Source organism: Phacochoerus africanus, chromosome 7, assembly GCF_016906955.1.
Source record: "Phacochoerus africanus isolate WHEZ1 chromosome 7, ROS_Pafr_v1, whole genome shotgun sequence".
NCBI lineage: Eukaryota > Metazoa > Chordata > Mammalia > Artiodactyla > Suidae > Phacochoerus > Phacochoerus africanus.
In genome coordinates, this window is record NC_062550.1 from 91,460,770 (window position 1) to 91,488,383 (window position 27,614).

The 27,614-nt window shown below is 39.1% G+C and overlaps 1 protein-coding gene and 1 pseudogene across 3 annotated transcripts in view; both read left to right on the forward strand.

Annotated features, from left to right (window-relative positions):
* NTN4 (netrin 4) overlaps nucleotides 1-27,614 on the forward strand; it is a 112,902-nt gene that overhangs the window by 23,320 nt on the left and 61,968 nt on the right. For all 3 annotated transcript variants that reach the window (XM_047788243.1, XM_047788245.1, XM_047788244.1), the window contains exon 3: nucleotides 17,918-18,196. In XM_047788243.1, the coding sequence (XP_047644199.1) occupies nucleotides 17,918-18,196 (279 nt within the window). The remainder of the gene's footprint in view (nucleotides 1-17,917; nucleotides 18,197-27,614) is intronic.
* On the forward strand, nucleotides 19,585-23,338 carry LOC125131520 (receptor of activated protein C kinase 1-like; annotated as a pseudogene).

The window sequence follows — 27,614 nt, forward strand, 5'->3', positions numbered from 1 at the left end:
TATCTAGAGTACCCAGCACAGTGCCTGATACATAATAGTTGAATTAATAAATGCTGCTTCTATTAAAACACTTAATGTCACATAGACCTGGGATTTTGTCTTATTTAATCATGGCTCTGTCACCACACATAAACCAAAATGACACAGCTGATAAGAGACACAATTAGGATTTTATTAGCCAAGCTTGCAATCTATCCAGGTTGGAAATATCTTTTTCTTATCTAAAGAATGAGAAAGAAACGTTTTTAGAAACTGAAGTGAGATTTAATTTCTCTTTGGAGGTCAGAGTTTCTATTATGGGCTTTCATGCTCTGTAAGCTTTGTGGCTTAAACATCCTAAAAAATGCATACTTGTAGTTCTTCTCTTTAAATTTCTACTCTGGAGCGGAAGGAAACATAAACTAATTTTATAGTATTATTGTTGTCTATCTTTATGAATCATATAAATTAGGAATACCGGTCTCTCAGTTGAACTGATGGTACTTCACTACATGTAGGTCAAAGGAGAGAAAAGAATACCTACTTCTAAGCTGGGTGACTGACTTTTATTTCCACAAGACTTTCCTTCGAATTCAGCTTTCAGCTCTCTTCCCTGATTGATTGCTTTCAGCTCATCCTTCTATGCCACACTAGAACCGAATGGGAAAACATTCGTGAGATTTATCTCTACCAGGAAAGCTTTTTGTGGCGGCGATTAACACCCATCTTCAAGGTCTCCTACAAGGGAAGGACAAAGTGGCCCCATGCTACCTTTTACCGCAGTCATAGCAAATATTTGTCTGTGGTTTAGGGAAAGTCAGGAGGTCCCTTTGAAGTCTATTTGTTTGGTAGCTAGGATCTCCCCACCAGGGTAAGAGTGTTTAAAGTTTGATATATTTTTTTAAACCTTAAGCAGGACATTTTGGTTGCTCCTGATTAAGTCCTTCGAATGGAAAGTTGAAAGCACATTCTAGTATAGGTTTGAATTATGGAAATCCCCCAACAGGCACACAAATGTTCAACAAGAAAGCTAGTTTGTTTGTTTGTTTTTTGTCTTTTAGGGCTGCACCTGTGGCATGTGGAGGTTCCCAGGATAGGGGTCTAATTGGAGCTGTAGCCTGTAGCCTCTGGCCTACACCACAGCCATAGCAACAGAGGATCAGAGCCACATCTGCAACCTACACCACAGCTCACGGCAATGCTGGATCCTTAACCCACTGAGCGAGGCCAGGGATTGAACCCACAACCTCATGGTTCCTAGTCAGATTTGTTAACCACTGAGCCACGACAAGAACTCCAAGAAAGCTAGTTTTAAAGTCAAGCTACTGGGTCACTTTACTGTACAGTAGAAAATTGACAGAACACTGTAAACCAGCTATAATGGAAAAAATAAAAATCATTTTAAAAAGAAAATAATGTCAAACTAATTGCCAACTGTGGTTATCTATGGTACCCAGATAGGAAAGGTGTGATATTATATATATAAGATTCTATACATACATGTATGAATTTTTATAAGGAAGATTAATTGAGGGGATAAACAGAGGGAAAACAAACTGAAAAACTAGCTAAAAAAATAGCTGAACGTTTTTGCCACAATGGACAATCTTACCAGCATTTGGATAGAAGGAAAAAAAAACTGTATTTATAGAAATGTAGATATAGTTAGGTAGGCAGAGAATTCTGAATTTTAAAAACTGAGTGTTCAGGGTTTATCTTTTTTTAAAATGTAGCTCAGTTTTGTAAGTAAATTGGAGATCCAAGGATGACCCTTAGTGCACTTCATTTAAAGGGATATCTCTTTGCTGTACTGCAGGAACATTCACTTTTACCATGTGCACACTCTTCTATTCTGCATTAAAGTACCTTGATATTACAATTAAGCGCATGAGGCAGGAAGAATGTAAATAACTTTGTTCTGATCATGCTGAATGATAGCAGGGCCAAAGTGAAATATAGGAACTTGTAATTCAATAAGTGAAACAGTTACCTAGAACTGTTGTGATTTCACCTACTTAAAAAAAAAAAAAAAAAAGGATATCTGCAGCACCACAGTTTCTGCTACTTAAATACTAAGTAGGCCTCCAAATATAACAAATTATAGAAAGCAATTTCATTTGCAAGTTTCTTTCACTCAAGGGAAAAATCTCAAGGAGAATCCTCTACCTTAGGGGGTGAAGAAGAGATGAATAGGAAAGGAACAAGAAAAGAATAATTACATTTAAGCATTCAAACTGATCTCCCTAAAATCAGGTTTTTCTTTTTGTGTCATATCTGACATATCAGAAGTTGCAAATCTTAAAAGTTAGCCATTTGAAATAGGATTTCCACTTCTATTTGTGAAGAGTTAACTACAATCGGAATTACCTTCCCACATCAGCAAACTAGAAAACCATAAAAAAAAAAATGTTGTACAGTTATTTCAGACATTGGCCAACAGGCAGCACAAGACTGATCTCTGACAGGGGAAACAAACATGGCAAGCCCCGTGACTGTCCAGTTTACTGATGAGGCATTTCTAAGGCCTGGCATAGGAAGGGGAGGGAACCCAGAGTCAAGTGGTCTCACTGCATTGAGGTGACAGAGATCAGTGCTCGAGGAGACCAAGGCAGCTAGGTTTTGTGGGGAAGAATACTGAAGAAGAGGAAGCTGCAAAAAGAGAGAAGTTCAGAGATCTGTCCAAAGGTCTCTTCAAATCTTTGGCTGAATATTGAGCTGCTTGAACATAGTGGCTAGCTGAACAATTCCTGGTATTCTCACAAGGCTGAGAATCGTTCATGTTCCTACCATCTAAAGTGGAAAGACCTCACAATTCACAGGCACTGGGAAGAGTCCTTAGAAGGGCCCTCAGATGGCCTTACTGGTGGGGTTAAATTAGCCCGAGAATAAAGGCTAGACTGGATTCACCCTAATAAAAATTAAAAATGACACTCAAAAAGATTAAGCTGACCCCAAGTAAATTAACTGCATGTCAGAACAAAGTCTAACCCTTCTTAGGGAAATGTGTCAAAATCCAGCAACCAACAACATAATATTCACAATGTCTAATGTTCAAACAAAATTAGCAACCGTGAGATATGACTCCTGACTAGAAGAAAAATCAGTTAATAGAAACACACCCAGAAATGATATAGCTAGTAGAATGAGCAGACAAAAGCATTAAAGCAGCTATTATAAATACACCCCATATGTTCAAGAAAACACAAACACATTTAAGATAGAAACAGAAGATACAAAAAAAATTCAAATGGAAATTCTAAATATAAAAAAATGCAATACCTGAAATGAAAATATACTACGAGGGATTAAAAGCAGATTAGTCAGTGCAAAAGAAAAAACTGATGAACCTGACAGCACTGCAATGGAAACTATAAATTAATGAAGCACATGGAGAAAAGAGAATTGAATGAAAAGAGCATTAGTGAACTGTGGGACATTACTGAGTAATCTAACATTCATGTAGTTGGAGTCTAAAAGAAGCAAAGGACCCCCCTCCCCAGATTTTTTAAAGAAATAACAGGCAAAAATTTTCTAAGCTTGATGGAAACAATAAATCCACAGATCTAATAAGATCAGTAAATTTCAAGCAAAAGGAACATGAGGAAAACTATACCAAGGTGATTCAATGAAGCTAAAAGGCAGTCTTTTCAACAAACAGTGTCGGAATAATTGGATATCCATATGTAAAGAAGGAAAAAAGAAAGAAAGGAAAAGAGGGAGAGGGAGGAAGGAAGCAAGCAAACAGGCAGGCAGGCAAGCACAAACCATAAAAGAAAAATACGGATAATCTAATTTCATAAAAATAAAAACTATCGTTTTTAAGACGCGGTTAAGAAAACGAAAAGACAAACCACAAACTGGGAGAAAATATCTGCCAATGACATATCTTAGATAGACACATACATTGATATGAATTATAAAGTGCTCTTATAACTCAACGAGAAGAAAAACAATAAGAATAAAAGTGGACAAAAGATTTGAACAGGTACTTCACTAAAGAAGATGTATGTCAAATAAACACATGAAAAGACATTCAACACCATTAGGCAACTGGGAAATGCACATTGAAACCAGAATGAAAGACTGTTGACATTCACTATCAGGCTGAAATGAAGAAGACTGACAATATCAAGTGTTGGTGCGAATGTGTAGTAACTAAAACTTTCATCATGCCTTGCTCGGGGATATGCAAAATAGGGTATCAGCTTGGAAAACACTCTTGCAGTTCCCAGTAAAGTTAAACACACTTTCGTCATACCACCTAGCAATTCCTTTCCTAAGCACCCAAGACAAATAACTTAGCTTCTCACAATGACTTCTGTGTGACTGTCCATAGCACTTTTATTCATAATAGCCCAAATCTGTAAACAACCCAAATGTCTATCAACTGATGAATGAATAAAAAAACTGCCAAAATTCTTCAATCACTTCTTTCTTGCTTCCATTTCTTTGCCCCTTATTCTTTCTTCAAACCTTTACAAACCATCCCTTATTCCATCTAGGCTCTCAAAAGTCTTCTATGAACCAGCCAAATCCTCCCCTCCTTTTTTTTTCTCTTTCTTGCCTCCTGAATTGAATTTTCTATTATTAATTATATTTTCTTTCTTTGCATTCTCACTTCCTTTGGCTTCTAGGAAAATGAATTTTCATTATTTTTCTATATTGCTCACCAATCCTTCTTTTATATTATTTCTGGTTCATCTCCTTCCTTCTGACCTCTAACTATGCATAGCCCCAAAAGCTTTGCCTTTCATTCTTAGTTTTGTTCTGATGTTCATTTCTGCCCCATCCTGCCCCCACTGCCTCCACCATGGTTCAAACTCTTCTCTGGGCCAGATTTATTCTCCTCAAGGGAAGCTCTAATTTCTTCTCTCCTCTGATCATCTGCTTAAGACCTTCAGTTATTCTACAACCAAAGTTAGCTGTGACATAATGGTAACAACACTGAACTTGGACTCCAACAATCTGGGTTCAAACACTAGCTCTGCCATTTACTAACTAGCTAGGTGAGTTTGGACAAGTCAATGAATATCTTCTCAGAGTTTCTGTATCTGAAAAATGAGAATGAATAATATAACACCCTAGGCTTATTGTAATGATGAAATGAGATAAGTTAAGGTGAAAACAGTTTGTGACATGTAAATCATGATTGAGCATGAGTATGAGTTTTCAACAAATATGTGTTACCTCTTTTATGTGCCAAGTATTGGCTATACACCAGTGGGCAAGCTGACAAGGTCCTCTGCACTCATGGGACTCATAGTCTAGAGAAGAATATAAGCAATTAAAATAGACATGGTGAGTTCTAAGTGTTTGAAGTAGTACATTGGAGGCACATCTCATCTAGACTTGCAGGGGAGAGGAATGTGAAGAAGCTTCCCAAGTAAAGTGACATCTAAGATGACATCTAAATGATAGATATGAGTTAGCCAAGTAAGGACGTCAACAGTGGGTGACAGTGGCAAATAGGTGTGAAAAGTATTCCAGGCAGGCGAATTGTCTAAGCAAAGGCTGGAAAGGGGAAGGGAGAGAGACCACGGAGCTTTCTAGGAATAGAAAGGAATTCAGTATGACTGGAGTATATAAAGTTGAGTACAAAGAGAGGAAGCAAGAGTTGAAAGAGATGTGCAGTGAAAGCAGAGAGTTCATGCATACATTTTCCAGCACAGGTGAGACACACAGGAAGTATAGACGATCCAAGATGAAGCAGAGGGCATTCCAGACTACGAGCCACACATGGTGAGTCCTAACCACGGGGCTGCATTTACTGATAGGGCTCAGTGCCAAAGAAGGTAGATTGGCAAAAACAAGGCAGATCCCTAATAAAGGCTATTTTCACTAATCAATTTTATTTATAAAGAGCAGTGATTTTTTCAAGGTGTTTCTACATCTGATATCTTTTTAAAAAAATCTTCACTGCACCACTGTGAGCCAAACAGGAGTAGGTATCATAGTTAGTCATACCCACGAATAAAATAAAGGTGGTACAGTTAGTCCCATCCATTATTAGGATGATAAGGGGAGGTGGGATAAACCACTTACAATATTTTCCTTAATCCTCCATTTAAAATCTAACTTTAATTTAGTAATAGATGGCTGCCAAACAAGTATAAAGTGGGATGTAATGGGAAAATCATTACATTGGAGGTCAAGAAAGGGTTCTAGTCTTAGCCCTGTCACACATCTATTGATTGGCCTTTGGCGAATCACTTTAAGCACACTGCACCTCGGTTTCCTCTAGCTGAACTAGATCATCAGTTTCTAAGGACTCTTCTGACTCTCAAATGCTATGACTCCAAGTACTGAGAGCAAAGGAAAAGCTAGAATTCCAAATGTATTGGCGAATTTTTAAGAATGTATTTTTAGCCCCAATCTTTATTTTTGTTTTGGTCTTCTGTCTTGCTTCTTGTTCCTCCTTGCAGCTCTGTCATTTCCTTTCCCCTGAAGATATTTAAGAAGCTGTCTTTTCATCATTTTAAAACTGTAAATATGCCCTTGAAACATGCAAAGAGGCTTTTGTGTACTTACAAATCGAGGTTATTATCGTACAAGTAGGTCACTTGAGTGCACTGCATTCCTCAGCTTGCTCCACTGAGAGCTTTATTAGGTTATACTGTCCTATCTTAGAAGGACTAGTTGAGTAGATAAGACTCTCCCGCTTTAAAAGGTGGGCTATCTGATGAAACAGGGTGCTTAATGCTCCAGAGTGTAAGCAAAAGGATTTTGGCACAGCCGAAAGACAGACACACTTCTCCAAGACAAGTAGGTGCTCCACTTCAAGTGGCACAGTCAAGGACAAACGTTCTAAAATTAAACCAACCAGCTGCTCGGCCCCAGACGCCCATCTGTTAATTCTGTTATCTTCTTCTCCTTCAGCTTTCTCTCCATGAAGCCAGAACTCCACTCACTGCAACCCTTTAAAAGCCTGAAACTTCACATACTTTCCCAAAGGTTACCTACCCAGGAAAGCAGAAAGGCAGTTTCAAGAGCATATTAAGGTGCATATACTCAGACAAGCTATGCTCTTTGAGCTTTTCATCTCAAATTCCTAAAACTTCAACTTAAATGGTGTCAGCAACTAGCTTCAGAAGTCAATTGACATAATGCCTTCCTTGTTAGTGAGGAGACAATACAAAACTAGAGTGTGAATTCCACTAAATTTTAGGAACTTAAAAAGTATGGGAGTTTGCAGTTTTGAGAGAGCTTGATAAACAGAAATGGAGACAAATTTATCAGTTTCTACGTTTAGGTCTTAGGTGTGTCATCAACCTAACAATAAACAGAGCAGTTGTCAATGGGTAATAACAAGATTCAAATGAATTAACCAGATGCTATTTGTAAACAACTGGTAAATAACCACATAAAACAAATGATGGCTTTATAGTGTAATTGGAAATATTTCTCAATACAGATGTTATTCGAACCAGGCTTAAGTAGGAGTAGGGAAGAAGTGTGATTACTTTTCTAGTATATAGTTAGTTTTTACTGTGGAAACTATCTTTTTATTAGATTATATTAGGCAAAGTACCTGGGATTCCTCTCTAAATGTGTTGCCATTCTGGCAGTTGGTATAAATTTATAACTGAAAATGCATCATTCAAACCTGCTACTCAAAAGTTAATATTGTTAAATAGTAAATCCACTTTTCTATAAAGTAAAATTTTTAAGTAAAGCTATTAAGAGGTAAAAGATTAGCAAACAACTAAGATATTTTGCAAGATGATAAAGTTGCTTGTGAATAGTGAATTCTCTTATAAAACTCACATTATATAAATAACATCTATGTGCATAGTAAATTCTCTTATGAATAAAACTCACATATAAATAAAATTTTTATTTTTGTATTATTACTTTTATATAGGAAAATTAAAGTAAATTTGTCTTAATGTGATTCTATATGACTTACTCTTAATATGTATTATTGAGAATCTATCAGACAGTACTAGATAGGAATACAAAGATGCATCAAAGCATAGCAAAAACATAAAAGCATAAAGTAGATTATAACAAGTAATATAAATTAGAAAGAAAGTATAATGAGGACTTATCTGTCTGTTACACAAATTACTAAAAGAGAATTATTAAACATAAAGTTTAGATACTTACATTTTAAATTATTTCTCATATTTCTTAACTTGATGTGCCCAATAAAACAACAAATTTGTTTTTCAAGCCTTTTTAATCTATTAAATGTAACCACACTCCTGGCTTTATTATGAATCTTTTTATATGTCATTTCTATGATATTTTTATACAAAAATAAGGGTTTAGTCCATTTACAATTTTATAAATTGTATTTTATACAATTAAGCTGTGTTGATTTTTTAGACTTCAGCGCTCAGCCAAGATGCAGTAATAAGAACCAGACTAATCCTGCTGCCTGAAACAACTAAAAAAAATGGGCAAAATATATGAAACAAATATTTTCAGGTATTGGACATCAGGCAGCAGAAGACAGTGATTCCCTGAGAGAGCAGAAACAAATAAGGTGAGCTCTATGATTGCCCCAGCTTATTTCCTAGTTTCCAGGCTGGAATACAGGGAGGAGAAACCTAAGAGAGGCCTAATGATGCCCTGAATCAAGGAGCGGAGAGTCTGGGAAGGCCAAGATGGCTAGAGTTTGCAGGACCAAGTACCAGAAAAGAAAGAGTTGCACTGGGAGAGGCTTCCAGAGATGTACACATGGTCCCCCTCCAGTCTTTAGCTGAGTACGATCAATACGTGTGTAAGAAAACTACTTGAGGCCAGAGAGAGAATGACCTAAAGGACAGAGAGCAGGCAGATCCTCAGAGGTCACATGGGACCAGGACTAATCAGCCAGAGTGGAAAACCCTGTAATTCATCAGTAGGGTACTGCCTCAATGAAAGGGCAGAACTAGCCCTGTCCCAAAGGATGCATGGATCCCATCTAACAAAACTTAAAAGTAAGCCTCAAAATTAAGCTGTTTTCAAGTAACTGCATTCCAGAAGAAAGCTCAAGAATCAAAATATACAGCACTCAACAAGACAAAGTTCACATTATCTTGCAGCCAACAGAGCCATGCAAAAAAACTGGGAAAATACAACCCTAATGAGTAGAAAAATAATTCAACAGAAACAGATCTGGAAATGACACAAATAAATTATAGAATTAATCATCATGGACATTAAAAGAGTTATTATAACTATGTTCCTTATGTTCAAAAATGTAGAGGAGGAGTTCCTGTCGTGGCACAGTGGTTGACGAATCTGACTAGGAACCATGAGGTTGTGGGTTCAATCCTTGGCCTTGCTCAGTGGGTTAAGGATCTGGTGTTGCTGTGAGCTGTGGTGTAGGCTGGTGGCTACAGCTCCGATTCGACCCCTAGCCTGGGAACCTCCATATGCTGTGAGAAGCGGCCCTAGAAAAGGGAAAAAAAAAAAATGTAAAGGAAAAGGCTGACCATACAGGGCATGGGAAATATGGCAAAAATCCAAATTGAACTTCCACTGTTGAAAAATACAATGTCTTAGATGAATAATACATTGAATGGGATTCATGGGTTAGACATTACAGAAGAGAAGATTTGTGAAGTTCAATACATAGCAATAGAAATGATCTAATATGAAACACAGGGAGAAAAAAAACCCAAAAATAAACAAATCAATCAGCAATTTAAATAAATAAATCAGTGAGCTATAGAACAACTTCAAGCAATCTAATATATGTGTAGTTGAAATCCACAAAGGAAAGAAGAAAGAGGAAGGGAACAGAAAAGAAATATTAAGAAATAATGGCTTGGAGTTCCCGTCATGGCTCAGTGGTTAATGAATCCCGACTAGGAACCATGAGGTTGTGGGTTCAATCCCTAGCCTTACTCAGTGGGTTAAGGATCTGAGTTGCTGTGGCTGTGTGTAGGCTGGCAGCTACAGCTCCAATTAGACTGCTAGCATAGGAACCTCCATATGCCATAGGAGTGGCCCTAGAAAAGGCAAAAAGACAAGGAAAAAAAAAAAGAAAGAATGGCTGAAGTATTTCTAACTTTGATTGTAACTATAAATCCACAGACCCAAGAAGAACAACAAAACTTAAACACATGAAAGAAGAAGAAAACTACCCCAAGGTACATCATAATCATACACATTAAAAGCCAATAATAAAGAGAAAACTTTCAAAGCAGCCAGAGAGGGGGAAGATAACATATTATGTACAGAAGAATACATACAAGAATGGCAGCTTTCAGATAGGAACAATGCAAGCCAAAACACAGTGGGACAAAATTCTGAAAGTATTGACAGAAAAAAATTGTCAACACAGACTTCCATATCCAGCAAAAATATCTTTCAAAAATGAAGAATAAAGATTTTTTTTAGGCATAGAAAAGAAAAAAAGGGTTTTTACCAGCATGCCTGCTTTACAGGAAATGTTAAAAGAAGTCCATTAGGCAAAAGTCCATCTTTGTGGATATCTGGATCTACACAAAGAATGAAGATCATCAAAAAGGGAAAATAGGTAGCTTTATGTAAAATACTTTTTTATTTTTAAAATTTCTGTAAAAGATAATTAACTTTTTAGAGAAAAAATATGAACAATGCATTTTGGAGTTTATAATATACATAGAAGTAGCATGACAGCAAAATACAACACTGAGGGGAAAAAAAGGGAGTATACTATTGTAAGTTTCTTATACTATATGTGAAGTGGTAAATATTACTTAAAGATAAGAATTGTTAATGTAAAGATGTATATTATAAACTTGAAAGCAATCACTGTTTTTAAAAAAAGTTGTAACTAATAAACAGAAATCGAAATAAAAGGGACCTTAAAATATTAAATCCAACAGAGGACAGAAAAAAGGAAACTAGATGATAAAACAAAAAGCAAGACAGTAGATCAAACACAACAATATCAACAATCACATTAAATTTAAAAGGTCTAAACACTCCAACTAAAGGAAGAGATTATCAAATTGAATAAAAAATTTTAAAAGATACAACCATGCTACTTATAAAAAAATCTTAAGACATAAGATTTTAAGACATAAATAAGTTAAAAGGACAAGAATAGAAAAAGATATACCATGCTAACACTAATCAAAAGCTTTTGATAGTGGCTGTATTATTATCAAAGTAGAGATCAAAGAGCATTACCAGGGATAAAGAGGGATATTTCATAATGATTAGGGAGACAATTCATCAAGAAGATATGATAACCCAAATTTTTATGTACTTAATAACAAGACTTCAGAATTCATAAAGTAAAAACTGCACGAAGACATGGATAAATTGATCATTATAGTTGGATATTTCAACAACTTTCTCTCTGAAATTGACAGAACAAGTAGAGCAAATCAATAAGGATATAGAAGATTTGAATAACATTAACAACTAGATTGATCTAATTAACATTTATATAACATTTCACCAACAACAGTAGAATATATAATCTTTTCAAGGGCAGGAGTGCTTATTGAGTTAGACTACATACTGGGCCATGAAAAAAGTACCATTAAATGTGAAAGGTTTCAAATCATACAAAGTATATTCTTTGACCACAAGAGGATTACTTAGAAATCAATAATAGGAAAGTATCTGGGAAATCACCAAATATTTGGAAATTAAAAACATATTTTTGAATTAGCCATGGGTCAAAGAATACCTGAAAAGGAAAATTAGAAAGCATTTAAGCTGAACTAAAAATGAAAACACAACCTACAAAAATTTATGAACTGCGAGTAAAGAAGCACTTGGGGAAAAGAAGGTCTCAAATCAGTAATCTACAGTTCCATTTTAAGAAACTAGTAAAAGAAAAGAAAAGTCAACCCAAAGGAAGCAGAAGAAAGTAATAAAGATAAAAGCCAAAATGAAATAGAAAACTAGAGAAAATCACTGAAACCAAAAGCTGCTCTTTGGAGAACATAAAGATCAGGACTTCAAAAACCATTAAATATCAACCACAGTACGATACTGAAGCATCTGTTTTTGGTAAATAAGAAAACTAGACCAGAAACCATGGGAAGCATCTAATATTTGTACAAGTTTGGATGCTTGCTGTGCCTACCTCATTTGTTTTCTGAAAAACATGAAATATCTTGTGTGCTACTAAGGAGAAAGAATCCATAAAGCCATCTGAAATGTACTACCTATTTTTACATAGGTATTTATACAAATGTGTGTGCTCACCTACTCATTAAGAGTACAGAACTTGTGGTAAGAACATCTTGCTTTCTTTATTTTTCTAAACCTTATTCTCAATTTGGCTTCTCCTTTTTTTTAAAAAAAATGCTATTTGGAGAAATAGCTCATTTATTTATTCAACATAATTATGAAATGCTACAATATGCCAAAGACTGTGGGACATGCTGGGGGACACAGCTGTTAACCAGACAAACACGATCCCTGCCCACTGAGCAGAGTCTAATGTGAAATACAGACAAGTAAATAGGCAATAACAATGTGCCAGTGTAAAAATGCTGTCATGGAAAGAACAAGTGCCAGGGGAATCCATGGAATGGGTAATCAACTTGGCCCTGAAATATTCTGCAAGCTAGCAGCTAAGAAATTTTTTTTTAATGTAATAGCTAAGTTTCTTGAATTAGCATGATTCAACACAGGCAATAAAATTTTAGATATGAAGCAATATGTAAGGTATAAGTTCAATACTGAAAGAACTCCTTGACCATTACATACCTAATATTTACTCTACTTCTTATTCTGTTCAAACTCTATTAATACTCTGTTGAAATTTCTGTCTCAGAGTATAAATAACATATAGAATGCTGTTTTTACTAATTGTCAGTATTATTGAGAATTTTTATAGGCGTCCTAGAAAAGAAAGAACATACAGGTGATTCAGAAGTTTTTAAAGATCTCTTTGTTTCGCTACGGCATAAGAAATGGCAGAATTTAAGCCAAGAATCCAGATCCTTAGGCAAAGTCTGAAGCATTCCAGGCTTAGAGAAGTGAGGCAAGGCCTGGGAAATGTGAAGACTCCAAAGATTTGGTAGGAAAGGTCCATGATTTATTCAAGAAGCTCAGACAGGTTTTAAAACTATGCATTTCCTTTCACTATTGACTTTCACATTTGGAGATGTGTTGAACTATTATTAAAAACGTCTATATTTTAGCTATAAGATTGTTCATGGTAATTGGTTATGCTGAAAAGTTGGAAACAACCTAGATGCCTGACAATAGCAGCCTGGCTGAATAAATCATGTCATACCCACACAATGGAATGCTAATCAGGTTGTTAAATTATGTAGCAGTGTTTCTCAAACTTTATTGTGCAGCAGAATCACCTGGAAGGCTTGTTGAAAGACAGATGGCTGGGCCCCACTTCCAGAGTTTTAATTTGTCAATCTGGTATAAGACCCAAGAATTTGCATTTCTAACAAGTTCGCAGGTTGATACTGATGACGTTGGTTTGGAGAACCAAACTTTCAGAAAAACTGATTGGGAAATTATTTACAAGGTATTGTTAGGTATTAATGATTTGGAAAAATACAAGGTATTATAAACAAAACTGTTTGTATTATATTCTATATGTACACATACAGAAGTTTAGATGGAAAAATACTATCAAGCTGGTATCCCTGGTTGTCCCTGGGGTGGACAGAATTGTTTCTTAATGTCTTCCACATTTTGCGTGACATACTTCTGTAATACGCATCGTATTAATCACTAAAATGTCTTCAAATTTCTTAATTGAAAAAATAAGATCATGAAGTCCTGGCCAATGGCAATAATAAGCCGGAAACACTGAAGTGGGCTTGATTCTTGTCCTCCTCTGGCTTTTTAACTACGTCTTGCTGGGAGTGCTTCTTCAGAAGCAGTCACAGACAGAGGAACATTGATGGGTCCATAGGTACCTCCTGTTCTTAAAGAGACAAAAACAGAAGAGGCTGCTATTGTATGGAAGGCATCTACATTTTTGCCTTCCCTCATTTTAGGAGTGCCATACAGGCTTCTTCTGGGGATGTTTGAAGAAAAACTGGGCGGGACCCAAAAGGCGACCTGCCAGAAGCCTGAAGCATCTGGATTGGCACCCTCTTTGTTTCCTGATGCAGGGTAGATCCATTTCCCAGGGTATCAGATTAAGGCGTCTCCTTTCTGGAAAAAAGATTTCATGGTTTAAATTCCCGTTCACTTTTGTGTCTGTAGCACTCTGCTGTCTCCATTCCAGCAAAAAGCCTCAGGGGTCATGACGTCCGTTCCCTGCTAATATCAGCATGCCAACTGTGGTGTCATGCACACCAAGCACAGAGCCACCATTCAGCTTCCACTGTCTGGGTTCAGGAAGCAAAAGAGCTTCTAAGTTCCTACAAACCTTGACAGATCTTCCTCTAGCCTTGCATGTGCTGAACAGTTCTCATGGGGAGGGAGAGAGAAGGAACTAGAGTAAAAGTCAAGGGTAAATATGTGCCAGGAACACAGAGAGTAGTTGCCACCAGTGTTCAGGAAAAGGAAGGATGGGCAACAGGTTACTGTGCCATAGACTTTTCAGTGGAAGACGTATTTAGTAAGCCCTGGTTACTCGCTTCTGTGTCCTTGCACCACTGTGGTTGATAAATTGGGAGGGAGCCACATTATGGATCTTACTTAGGGTATGAGTTCTTCAAAAATAGGTAACATAATGAGTGAGTCAAATGGAAAATTAACCCCATGTAAAGCTCACAATGGATTCAAAGTTTCTTTTAAGTTTTGGGTTGTTTTTTTTGCTTTTTAGGGCCATGCCAGCAACATATGGAAGTGTCCAGGCTAGGGGTTGAACTGGAGCTACAGCTGCCGGCCTTCCCCTCAGTCACAGCAATGCGGGATCCAAGCTGCATCTGTGACCTGCACCACAGCTCACGGCAACCCCGGATCCTTAACCCACTGAGCGAGGCCAGGGATCAAACCCGCATCCTCTTGGATACTAGTCAGATTCCTTCCCACTGCGCCACAGCAGGAACTCCTTAAGTTTTTTTTAATGACTCGAAATGTAAAATCATGTTCTGATTTAGGCTGTTGTTAAAAGAAAGAGACATTACTTCTATATCAACTTTCAAATAGGTGATATATGGTTTGTTTGAAAATTTTACTCCATAATATGTTGCTCCCTATCATTTTACATGTGAATAAATGGGTCAGAATATCATTTAAGATAAAACTTTTTCTAAGTTTTACAAATTCAAAATTAGCTAGATATGCAGATATTGGCTAATAATTCAGGATTTACAACTGTTGCTTTAATACAAGTTCTTACCCATCCCCTTCTGGTGCTATGACATTAATTCCATATGTGAATTTGTTTAGGACCCTGTAAAAGGAAGTTATTTGAAATCCTCACCTATTAATTTGAATGCCAAGAAAAATGCTATAGTCCATCATTTCATTTCCCCCCAATCTATTGAATTCTGTGCCAGGCACTGTCCTGGGATACATTCGTGACTCCTCTCAAGAAGTTTACACCCTAGACTGGGAAGACAGTAAAACATTAAACAGCTACAATTGTAATGTGCAGGTGGTAAAGCACTAAGAAAAAAAACAGACCAGGGCCATTATAAGGACTTTGTATTTTATTCTGAGAGAAATGGGAGGTCTTTGAGTGGATGTGGATTTAAGCAAGGAACACCATCCAACTTTTGTTTATAGAGAATCTCTCTGGCTGCTAGAGGGAGAATCCACTACAGGAGGCCTAGTGTTCACTGAATTATCACCTTCCCCTGAAGTTGTATTTCACTGAGGACAGTTCTGTACCAGTAGGCCTGGAGTTGTGATCCTACACAGTAGATTCTTGCCTTTTCATACTATCAGTGCAAAATCTACTTGTAAAATGAAATTTTTCTATCCAAAGTATTCTTTAAAGTTTTTTGTTTTTGTTTTTGTTTTCTGGAAAGTTACTTTTAGATACATTCTTTCTGAATGGGAGTTTATCCAAAGCCTACTTTTTTGTTGTTGTTGTTGTCCCCAGGCTAGGGGTCAAACTGGGGCTACAGCTGCCAGACTATACCACAGCCACAGCAACACCAGATCTGAGCTGAATCTGCAACCTACACCTCAGCTCACGGGAATGCCAGATCATTAACCCACTGAGCAGGGCCAGGGATGGAACCCACATACTCATGCATACTAGTTAGGTTTGTTACCACTGAGCCATAACAGGAACTCCTCCAAAGCCTACCTCTTTTTTTTTTTTTTTTTTTTGTCTTTTTAGGGCTAGGGGTCCAATAGGAGCTACAGCTACCGGCCTATACCACAGCCACGCCAGATCCGAGCCACATCTGTGACCTACAGCTCATGGCGATGCCAGATCCTTAACCCACTGAGCGAGGCCAGGGATGGAACCCGCAACTTCATGGTTCCTAGTCGGATTCACTCCCACTGTGCCATGACGGAAACTCTGGATTTTGACATATTCTTTTTTTTTTTTTGCCTTTTTGCCTTTTCTAGGGCCGCTCCCGCGGCATATGGAGATTCCCAGGCTAGGGATCGAATCAGAGCTGTAGTCGCCGGCCTAGGCTAGAGCCACAGCAACGCCAGATCTGAGCCGCGTCTGCAACCTACACCACAGCTCACGGCAATGCCAGATCCTTAACCCACTGAGCGAGGCCAGGGATCGAACCCGCCACCTCATGGTTCCTAGTCGGATTCGTTAACCACTGCGCCAAGATGGGAGCTCCCTTGACATATTCTTTAAAACCCAAGAGATGTTAAAGAATTTTTCAGGGGAGCTTTATGTTTCTTATATAAATCAACAAGATTGATTGAGGTATTGTCTGTTTTTAGCTGCATAATGAGGTATAACTTAGTAGTGACCTCCTTATAATACTGTTTCATGTTACAGTATATTTATATTCATTGGTTTTCATGGACAGTGATTTCCTTTTCCACCAACCTCTATTCCTCTGAAATAAGAGGCCCGCTAGAGATTTTGTACCACCCCACCCAGGGCCCATGTTTCTACTCCCTTGATGTACAGACACACACACACCCGAAGTCCATCCCTGCTGAGTCCTCCTCCCTCTGGCTTCTTCCTCAGAACAAAAGCCCTAAATTGCCTATAGAGCATGTCTATAACCTGCACAATAAAAAGTTTTATTACTTAATTACACCTTGATTTAACTTGATCAAGCATGTTACGCACTGCACTGGATTTAAGTGATTTTTCACTCATTTCAGAAATCCAACCGGCCCTTAAAGGACTGTATATTTACTACCAGCAAGGACATTTCAAGTATATGCTACAGACTTGCAAGGCAGATCTAGAAAAGGAGAACCAGAAATATTCGTGGCCAAAGTGGCCCCAATTAATAACTGATGAGTCTTTGAAAGGGTCACACCTCATTTAGAAACAAATGCCTGGATCTTGATTTTGCAATCATTTCCTAACTGGTCTTCCTGCTTCTATTTTTTTTACCTTTCATAATCCACTCTCCTCACAGAAGTGAGAGTTACCTTTTTAAAAAATATAAATCAAATCATCACTTCTCTGCCTATTACCTTCCAGTGGCTTCTCCTTCCAGCTACAGTTAGAGTAACCCTACCATGGCCTTTAAAGGGCTCTCTACTCATGATCTGTCAAACACGGGCTCTGTCCTCTTCTCCAAACACTCCCCCTTCTTCCCTGACGCCAGTCACGCTGGCCTGGTTCTCCCTTGAATTAAGCCAAGTTTGAATCCACTTCAGGGCCTTTAAACTGGCTGTTTCTTCTGCCCAAGAATGTTCTTCCCCAAAGATCTTTGTATGGCTGCCTTCATCCAAAGAGACAGGTTTCTGCTGGTTACTCAATAAATTGTACTTCTTCTACATCCAAACAACATTTGTTCCTTGGAATTACAGGGCAAGCTCTTCCCCAGATGTGAACAAGGTTTAAAAACTCTTGCTATCTTGTCATTTGTAGATGACGAAATGTATAAATCAAACCAGGACCATATGGGGCCAAGAGTTGAGGGTTTGCACACAGTCTTATATGTGCGCAACATTTTCTTTCTCTTTACAGGTTATTTTCAGAGCTCTGTCACCACCGTATGACGTGGAGGACCCTTACAGTGCCAAAGCACAGGAGCAGCTCAAGATCACCAACCTCCGTGTGCAGCTGCTAAAACGACAGTCTTGTCCCTGTCAGAGAAATGACCCGAATGCAAAGCCTCAACATTTTACACACTATGCAATCTATGATTTCATTGTCAAGGGCAGCTGCTTCTGTAACGGCCATGCTGACCAGTGCGTACCCGTTGATGGCTTCAAACCTGTCAAGGCCCCTGGAGCATTCCACGTGGTATGTAGAACAAGTCCCCGCTGATGAAAAACAAATCCTGAGGCCGTCCCAGTTCCCTTCACGTGGGTCTGCGCTCACACAGCGCTCCTTGTTTCTTTTGCTGCTGATTCACTCCTCTGACTCCATGCCCATCCTAAAAAGGGCCTGTTAGCTTGTTCTTTAATCTTCATTGTAGAATTATAGTCAAGCCTGATAACGAGGTTCCTTGGAAAACATCCATGCCAGTTTTTAGCACTGTGACCGTCAGATATAAAGTGTAAGGTGAGCAGTAGGAAAGGTTGGCATTATCGCATAGAGACCAACTTTGACGGTAAATGGGTACTATTGTTGAGTAGATTTGAAGGTGGAAAAAACAAGAACCTCAGTTTAATACCCAGTGTCTTTTGCTGGCCAGCCAGCAGAATCACTGATGATTCTCCTCTGTGAAGAGTGGCCTCTCATCCCAAGACAGAGTTAAATGCTCATTTCTTCACATTGTGCTTTCCTCTCAACTTGTACTTGTTTGCATCTCCCAGGAGATCACGACCTCCCTGAGGACAGGGACTATGTGATCTTCGTATCCTCAGGACCTAGTGAGTTACCTGAGACAGAAGAAGGTATTTGGTAGGTGTTTGGTTGAATGATAGCAGCATAGGAATAGGAAGATGATGAAAATTATTGTCATCACCTCATCTTCCAAAAAAGCTACAAAGCGGCTCAGATAGCAAGAACCCTGTTGGGATGCATCCAGAGCTATGAATGGCGATTAGGCAACTTAAGAGGGCACTCTAATTCTTTAATTTTATATTTTGCTATGATATTCTGAAAAAACCAAACCAAAAGTAAATAAATAAAATTTAAAAGCTCTCAGAGTATCCTCACTTCCTTATCTTAAGAGTAGACTTCTGGGAGTTCCCATCGTGGCGCAGTGGGTTAACGAATCCGACCAGGAACCATGAGGTTGCAGGTTCAATCCCTGCCCTTGTTCAATGGGTTAACGATCTGGCGTTGCCATGAGCTGTGGTGTAGGTCGCAGACGCGGCTTGGATCTGGCGTTGCTGTGGCCGTGGTGTAGGCTGGCAGCTACAGCTCCGATTCCACCCCTAGCCTGGGAACCTCCATATGCCGCAGGTGCCGCCCGAGAAAAGACAAAAAAAAAAAAAAAGGAGTAGACTTCTGGAGTTCTTGTTGTGTGTCTCAGCAGGTTAAGAGCCCAACTGGTATCAGTAAGGATGGGGGTTCTATCCCTGGCCTCACTCAGTGGATTAAGGATTTGGCATTGCTGCAAGCTGTGGTGTAGGTCACAGACACGGCTCAGACCTGGTGTTGCTGTGGTGTAGACCGGCAGCCACAGCTCCAGTTTGACCCCAGCCTGGGAATTTTTGTATGCCGCAGGTTCAGTCCTTAAAAAAAAAAAAAAGAGTAGACTTCCACATCTGTCTTCTCTCTCCCAGCCCTGATAAGGGATAGGGCCATGAGGGACCATGAACCAATTAGCCATGAGGCCTGTGTTAATTAGGCTGAGATGATGGGGTGCAGGGCAGCACTTGGGTAACTAAAATGGACAGCAGTAGGAAGTAATAAAAATAGAAATAATGCTATTACTTCTGGAAGTGAAGCTGGGGCTCCCAAGTTGAAGAAAGTATAATATTCATTAAACAAACATTGAGTAGTTTCTACTCAATGGATTTTTGACCAATGTTGTTTCAAATAAAGGACGGACTAATTTGTTATACCTAAATTGATTTGGTTCAGGTATCATTCAAATAGAAAATTCTAGAGACGTGTCAACCAACTAGGCGATAAACAAGAAGGTTTGTATAAGATGCTCTAACATTTCTGCCATTATATTTAAGTGCATTAGTGAGAGCCTACAGGCTGCAATGGACTGAATGTCTGTGTCCCCAGCCCTAAATTTGCATGTTGAAACCCTAATCCCAATGCAATGGTATATGCAGGTGGAGCCTTTGGGAAGTAATTAGGTCATGAGAGTGCTGCCCTTGTGAATGGGATTAGTGCTCTTAAAAGAAGAGGCTAGACAGCCAGCTCTCTTTCTGCCATACGAGGACATAATGAGCAATCTGCAGTCTGCAGCCTGGAAGAAGGCTTGCATTAGTACCTGACCATCCTGACACTCTGATCTCAGACTTCCAGCCTCTAAAACTGTGAGAAAGAAATTTCTATTGTTTATAATCCACCCAGTCTATGGTACTTTGTTCTAACAGCCCACATCGTCTTTTGCTTCCTCCCCTGACTCTTATAATCCAAGCGTTATAGGATCATTTCAGGGTAGAGTCCTGAGAAAAAGGACAGACAAGCCTGGAGGCCCCCATAATATGGCCCAGAATAAACCATATTTGATTAGTCTCATGACCTAGGAGACCACCTGAATGGTTCTGATCAACCAAACTAAATTACCAGAGCCTCAAGAGACTTATAAAACATTCATGAGTATGCACTTAAAAGTAATAATCTCTTTTTTTAAAAAGTAAATCCTCACAGTGTAAACTTTCAAAGAGTGAGCAACACTTTCTAAGGCTGAAGAGAACATTCTAGAAGTTTTTATTATATACTCTGGATGCCTGTATGCAAATACACTGTACAGGGTGAAGCCACTGGGAGTGGGTGTCTTGCATCTGCTTCTCATCCAGTAGCAGCAATTCCATCATCATCTCCTGTGCCTGGGACGAGCAGGTCAAAGTATGGAACCTGGCAAACTGCAAACTGAAGACCAGCCATACCAGCCGCTTGGGCTTTCTGAACGCTGTGATTATCTCTCCAGATGGATCCCTCTGTGCTTCTGAAGGCAAGGATGGCCAGGCCATGCTGTGGAGCTTCAACAAAAGCAAGGACCTTTATAAGCTAGACAGTGGGGACATCATCAATTCCTTGTGCTTCAGCCCCAACCATAGACCCCAACATCAAGATCTGGGACTTGGAGGGCAAGATCATTATGAATGAAATGAAGCAAGAAGTTATCAGTACCAGCAGCAAAACAGAGCCACCCCAGTGCACCTCTCTGATCTAGTCTGCTGATGGCAAAAGTATTAGATTCCAACTATCCTATACAATCTTCTGTCAGCCTACCAAGGCTTTGCCAGTGGTGATGGTAACAAGAACATCTGGGCTGTGTACCACTTCATTAAAGAGGGCATTAATGTTTGTCTCTGCTAATCCTATGCCGAGAACATGGGCTTACATGGTAAGCATGGGGGAGCCTTCACTGCGGTCCTGCAAAGTTGCTGATAAAGCTAAAAGGGTGGAGTCGCATTTGAAGATCTTGATCCATCCTATCTTTTCTCTGTGGAGCCCTGTTTGCCTTGACCATTCTGACCAGCCTAGATTTATAAAAACAATGGTTGCAAGAAGTGAAAGCCATGGCTTGTGTTATTAGCATTTGGATTCAGCCTGTTTCCAACCTCAAGAAGGAAGACTTCTCCCACAGTCGGCAGCACGTCCCTGATCAAAACAGCATGTTTTGTTTCTCAGGGATAAAGCCCGAACAGGTGGAGTGGCTGACCAAGGAGGTCTCCATCCACATGACAAAGGTCAGCCGCATCTCTGTAGCAGGGCACATCTTGGACAACTGGGGTTACCTTACTCATGACATCTACCAGGTCACCAAGTGACTTCCCTGATGAGAGGGAACAGGGACAACCCTCCTGTCTTCAGTTTCTGCAGTTGTGAGACTCACATGGAGGATGAGGGAGGGAAGATGGTGGTAAGCAAACCATCTTTTTCAGCCACGGTGCTTAACACTCAGCCTTGTGCTTCTCAGAAAAGAACATGTCGTGGCTGGCACTGTGTGGCTCTAAACTACACTCTCCCTCATCCTTATGTTTCCAGCTTTTCTGAAAGAGTTTATGTGTGCGAGAAAGTCAGAGCCCCCACCCCTACGCCAAACCTGCCAATCACTCCACTGTACTATTGCAGAAGCTTCAACTGAAGCGCCTGATGGTGTCGGGGGTTCCTCTGTGGATCCAGCATGAGAAAGAGCTCATTTTGGAGGCTTCATGAGAAGACCAAGTTCTAACATTAACGGCCAGCCCGTTCGTCCTCCCATGATTGAGCAGCCTCATTGACGGATCATATTATAGAAATCGTGTTCTATGAAAACCATTGAGTCTGCTGCCACTGCAGTAAGGAAAAGAAAAGATGCTGTTTTCCTGGCTTATACAAGAAAAAAGAAAGAAGACTCCTTTTTAAAGCTTGCAGGCATTTCAACTGTCCTCTTTCCCCTTATCGCTGCTGTTCTTCTCCTTGAAAAGAACTGTACCTAGCCTAGATTTTCCTTCTGTTCTACTACTTGACTGATCATCAGCATCACCCTGTCAGGATTTGCCTACTTGAAGAATGAAAAATATCACTTACTGCTCATCCCACACCCTCACCTCTTTCAGCAAGGTGTAGCGGAGAGTAGGTAACTGCACTTTATTTCAGCATCTTCTTCAGTGATTCTTTGTCTCCTGTCAGGAGGTTGCCTCTGCCCAGTTGAACCTCATACTTTCACTCAACATGGTTGCGCAGTCACTCGTTGCATATCATGAGTTAGGCAATGCAGGGCTGTACCAGGAAAGCGAATTCCCTGGGCTTTGCTTTTTAACCTTTGTGTGCTAATAGCTGGGCTCAGGCTTCTCCCTTTAGGAAGATAACCTCTATCTGCTCTAATTATGTAGACTTATTGCAGCCTGGTTTCAATAAAGTTACTGTAGACCCTCTCCCCCATCCAAAAATAGATAACTACCAGCTTAAAAAAGAGCAAGTAAGGGGGATTATACAGTAAGTGTTTTTCCATTTCAAAATGATGTTAGAATGAGAAGTCCCCATCCTAGAAGAATTTATGAGATGGAAACCTCATTTCCCTACTAATCTCAGGCTCCTTTGAAATTGGAAACAATTTCTTCTTAAAATAATACTTATGACATCCTGCTCCCCAGCTTTCATACTGATTTTAACTTCTGCAGTAATGATGGTAGCCCCCAGTGCTGAAACTATTGCACTTAACAAAACCAAGCAAGACCAAGTCAAACATGGAGCTAGGGCTCAGTAACCAGTAAGAAACAGATAAGTGGCCAATGCCATGATGGCTTCCAGGGAGCCGGTTCCATGAGAATCCTTGCTGTCTCTACTCTCTCTAAAAACAAAACAAAACAAAACAAAAACCAAAGCCATAAGCACTTGGACCCACAGAGGCTTATAACTGGAAATGTGACTGGTTCTGGTTTCAGCTTTTTCCCTTCCCTAAGCTTAGGTGCATTTTATTTTATGTATAATTTTTCTGGATTATAAAGAGTTGGTATTAAATTTGGACATGGTTGCCTCTTCCAAATATGATATTCTTATCCCTATGATTGCTTAGCTGGGCGAACTGCCTATTAAAAGCTTAGTCTTTTGCCTCATTCAGAACATAGTCATGAGGTCAATTGTCCTCCCACATTTGTGTCTCTGTGAACACCATTCATTATACATATGCAGCTGTAAGTAACCGTATTCATAAACTGTGCCTTCACAATGGAAGGTAGCCTCTTGAGAGACTGTTCTTTTACTAGTCAGCTTGTCGTAGGTATGTGTGTATAAATCTGACTTCCTTTAGCAGTTTTTCTTTATAACAGTCATTGTCAAAGTGTGGTCTCTGCACCAGCAGAATTAGGATTACCTGGGTACTTGTTATAATTGCAGATTTTCAGGCTATACTCCAGTTTCACTGAATCAGAAATTCTAGAGATGGGGCCCAGGAATCTGTGTTTAACAAGCCCTCAGGTGATTCCAGTGCTTGCTGAAGTTTGAGAGCTGCTGCTTCATAAACTGCCAAATCACTGCAGCTAATGTTGTGAGGATGAAAAATTAACTAATGAAATCTGGCTTTATGGGCTAGACTTTTTGATGGCTGATGATAGAGAATTAGGGAAGTTAAGCTGTTTCTTAAGCTATATAAGAGTTTGGAGGAGTTCCCATTGTGGCTCAGCGGAAACAAGTCTGACTAAAATCCATGAGAACGGATTCGATCCCTGGCCTTGCTCAGTGGGTAAGGATCTGGCGTTGCCTCGGTTTCCTTGCTATGCAAAAACTTTTAAGTTTAATTAGGCCCATTTGTTTATTTCTCTTTTTATTTTCATTACTCTAGGAGGTGAATCTGAGAAGATATTACTGCAGTTTATGTCAGAGAGTTGTTCTGCCTGTGCTTTTCTCTACAGGATTTATAGTATCAGGTCTTACATTTAGGTCTCTAAATCTGTTTTGAGTTTATTTTTGTGTATGATAGTGTTCTAATTTCATTCTTTTGCCCACACACCTATGGTCAACTTATCTACAACAAAGGAGGCAAGACTATACAACAGAAAAAAGACCGTCTCTTCAGAAGTTGTGTTAGGAAAATTCAGGATGGATTTAAGACCATAGTTTCTCTCTTCTTTTTAAAAATTCTTTTTTTTTTGTCTTTTGTCTTTTGAGGCGCACCCACCCATGGAAGTGCCTGGGCTAGGGGTGCAATTTGAGCTGTAGCCGCCGACTTATGCCAGAACCACAGCAACGCCAAATCCAAGCTGCGTCTGCGACCTACACCACAGCTCATGGCAGCACACCGGATCCTTAACGTACTAAGCGAGGCCAGGGGTCGAACCTGCAACCTCATGGTTCCTAGTCGGATTCGTTTCTGCTGTGCCACAGCAGGCACTCCTAAAAATTCTTTACTGTACTGTGAATGTAATAATTAGAAGGCTCTTGGATCTTCAAGGTATTAAGGAAAAGTACAAAGGTTTAAAAACAATCAGTAAAGTTATTAAATAAGATTATTAAATTGGAATTTTAAACTATTTTTTATAGCGGTCATCCATGTGTATTTGGAAATGAACATCTGTAAATTAGTGTCAAGTCTTCTTAGCAGAGAAAAAGTAATTATGATGGATTATAAATACTACAACTAGTATTTACCACTTATTGAATGCTTATGGGGTGCCAGGGCTTGAACTGTCATGCTACAAGTGTTACTGAATTTAATCTTCACAACAACTGGATGAAGTATCATTATCACTTTCTTTCATAGATGACAAAGTGAAGCTTGGGAATGTTAACGGACTTCCCAAAAGTCAGTGAAGAGTAGAGTTCAAGTTAAATGCATCATCAGACACCAAAGCCCATTCTCTTCTTGTTGTTGTTGTGCTAGTAAAAACTTAATCTATATAGGGTTGATATTATGCCAAGAATAGGGTGAAAAAGAGGGGAGGAAGGACGGAAGGGCAGGAGAGGTGAGGGTGGGATCAGAGGAGCAATTAGCATCATGGATCATGGAATCTAAGTGAAGACACAAGAGAGCAAAGACTATTCCCACCACCAGAGAGGTTCACTGCTTTACATTTTATAAAGCCCTTTTCCATGCATTATTTCACTTGATCCTTACTACAACCCTAGAAGATAAGTATTTTTGCTTCTATTCTGCAGACAAGGGAAACTGTAGTACAGAGAGATTAATTTACTTGCTTGTAGTCACAGTGATAGAAGCAATTACTCACATTCAGAGTTTCTGCTACTGTACCCCGCCTCCACCCACAATATGCTACCAAGAAAAAAAAACTCTCATTAAAAAGACTGTTTTTGTCTGGAATCTAATGTATGGTATTAGAAAAGAAAAGGAAAGGAAAGGAAAGGAAAGGAACGGAAAGGAAAGGAAAGGAAAGAAAAGAAAAGAAAAGAAAATCATGAACTTGGAGAATAGACTTGTGGTTGCCAAGTGGGAGGGGGAGGGAGTGGGATAGATTGGGAGCTTGGAGTTAATAGATGAGGAGTATTGCCTTTGGAATGGATTAGCAATGAGGTCCTGCTGTGCAGTACTGGGAACTGTCTAGTCACTTATGATGGATCATGATAACGTGAGAAAAAAGAATGTATACCTGTATGTGTGACTGGGTCACCATGCTGTACAGTAGAAAACTGACAGAACACTGTAAACCAGCTATAATGGAAAAAAACAAAAAAAAAAACCAAACTATTTTTGGAGTTCACATCGTGGCGCAGTGGAAACAAATCTATCTAGGTACCATGAGGTTGCAGGTTTGATCCTTGGCCTCACTCAGTGCGTCAAGGACCTGGCGTTGCCGTGAGCTTTGGTGTAGGTTGCAGCCGCGGCTTGGATCCCATGTTGCTGTGGTTGTGGCGCAGGCTGGCAGCTATAGCTCTGATTGGACCCGTAGCCCGGGAACCCCCATATGCCGCAAGTTCGGCCCTAAAAAGCAAAAAAAAAAAAAAAAAAAGACTATTTTTATAAGGATAGGTAATCTGTCTAAGTCATCTACATTTTAATGTTGAACAAGTAATTATCATTGATTCTCTTCTAGTCATTACCACAAGGGCCCAAAGGGAAGAAAGAAAGAGAAAAAGCAGTAAGTTTGGGAAATCTACAAAGAAAATAATTTAGAAGTGACTGTCTTTTGGGGGGATGAATCATCTTTGATGAGTATCTTCGGTTGTATTAAGAAGTAGGATTTCTTTACTTCATCTCTAGCCCTCAATCATTTTCACTGCAAACAAAAGACAGCAGCAATCCTAATGCTTCCATTTGTCACACTAGACCTGGAGGAATGGGTAATCCTCTCACCAAAGGGGGTGCAACGTTGTATTTCTAATATTAACAAAATAGAAACTGTCAACTTGATACAGTTAGTGTGAGACTATCCTCAATTCATTTCAACATCTTAATGTTCTTATTTCAATGTTCCTATGTTAGTATATAGCTTTGCCAGCAGCCCCCTGGCAATGAGAAACTGCAGATACCATAGAAGGTGTACAGAATGTTTTTTATACTCCATTTACTATCTTGAGTTTCCTAGTAGAAGCGCAAGTCAGTAAAATGTGTTCCTGGAAATTGTTAGTGTTTTGACTATAAGACTTCCAATGAATCTAGCCTTACTTTCCCTCTAAACAGTAAGACACACTCTCTTTCAATGGCAGAGTTGCCTGAGATGACTCTTTTTCTTTGATGATTAGGAAATCACCAGATGTCAGAACTGGAGGCATTACAAAATAGTTTTTGCACTCAAGAAAGGGATTACCTGTGTGGTTCTTTACAAGAAGTCCCCTAGAACATTTAAGTATTAGTGTGTAGGCCTTTGACTACTTCACAGAGAAGTTAGAGGATAAAAACATCGGAAAGCTAAAATGTTAATGTGTGAGAGCAGACATCTCTGAAAGTAAAAAATAAGCCAATAGGAAGGTAAGGTTGATTCTTCAAATAGTATAATATTTGTACATTTAACTTTTTATGAATATGCTTTGCAGAAAGTGAATCACATAGAGATTTAGGTAAAAATTCAGGCCCTGTAAATGTACAAAAATAACTTTAACAGGCTTAAGTTGCTAGTTCTATAAATTGGGAAGCAACAGCTTAAGTTTGACATTTTTCTTACTGTAAAATACTCCTCAGATAGTCAAGGCATATCTCACTTTG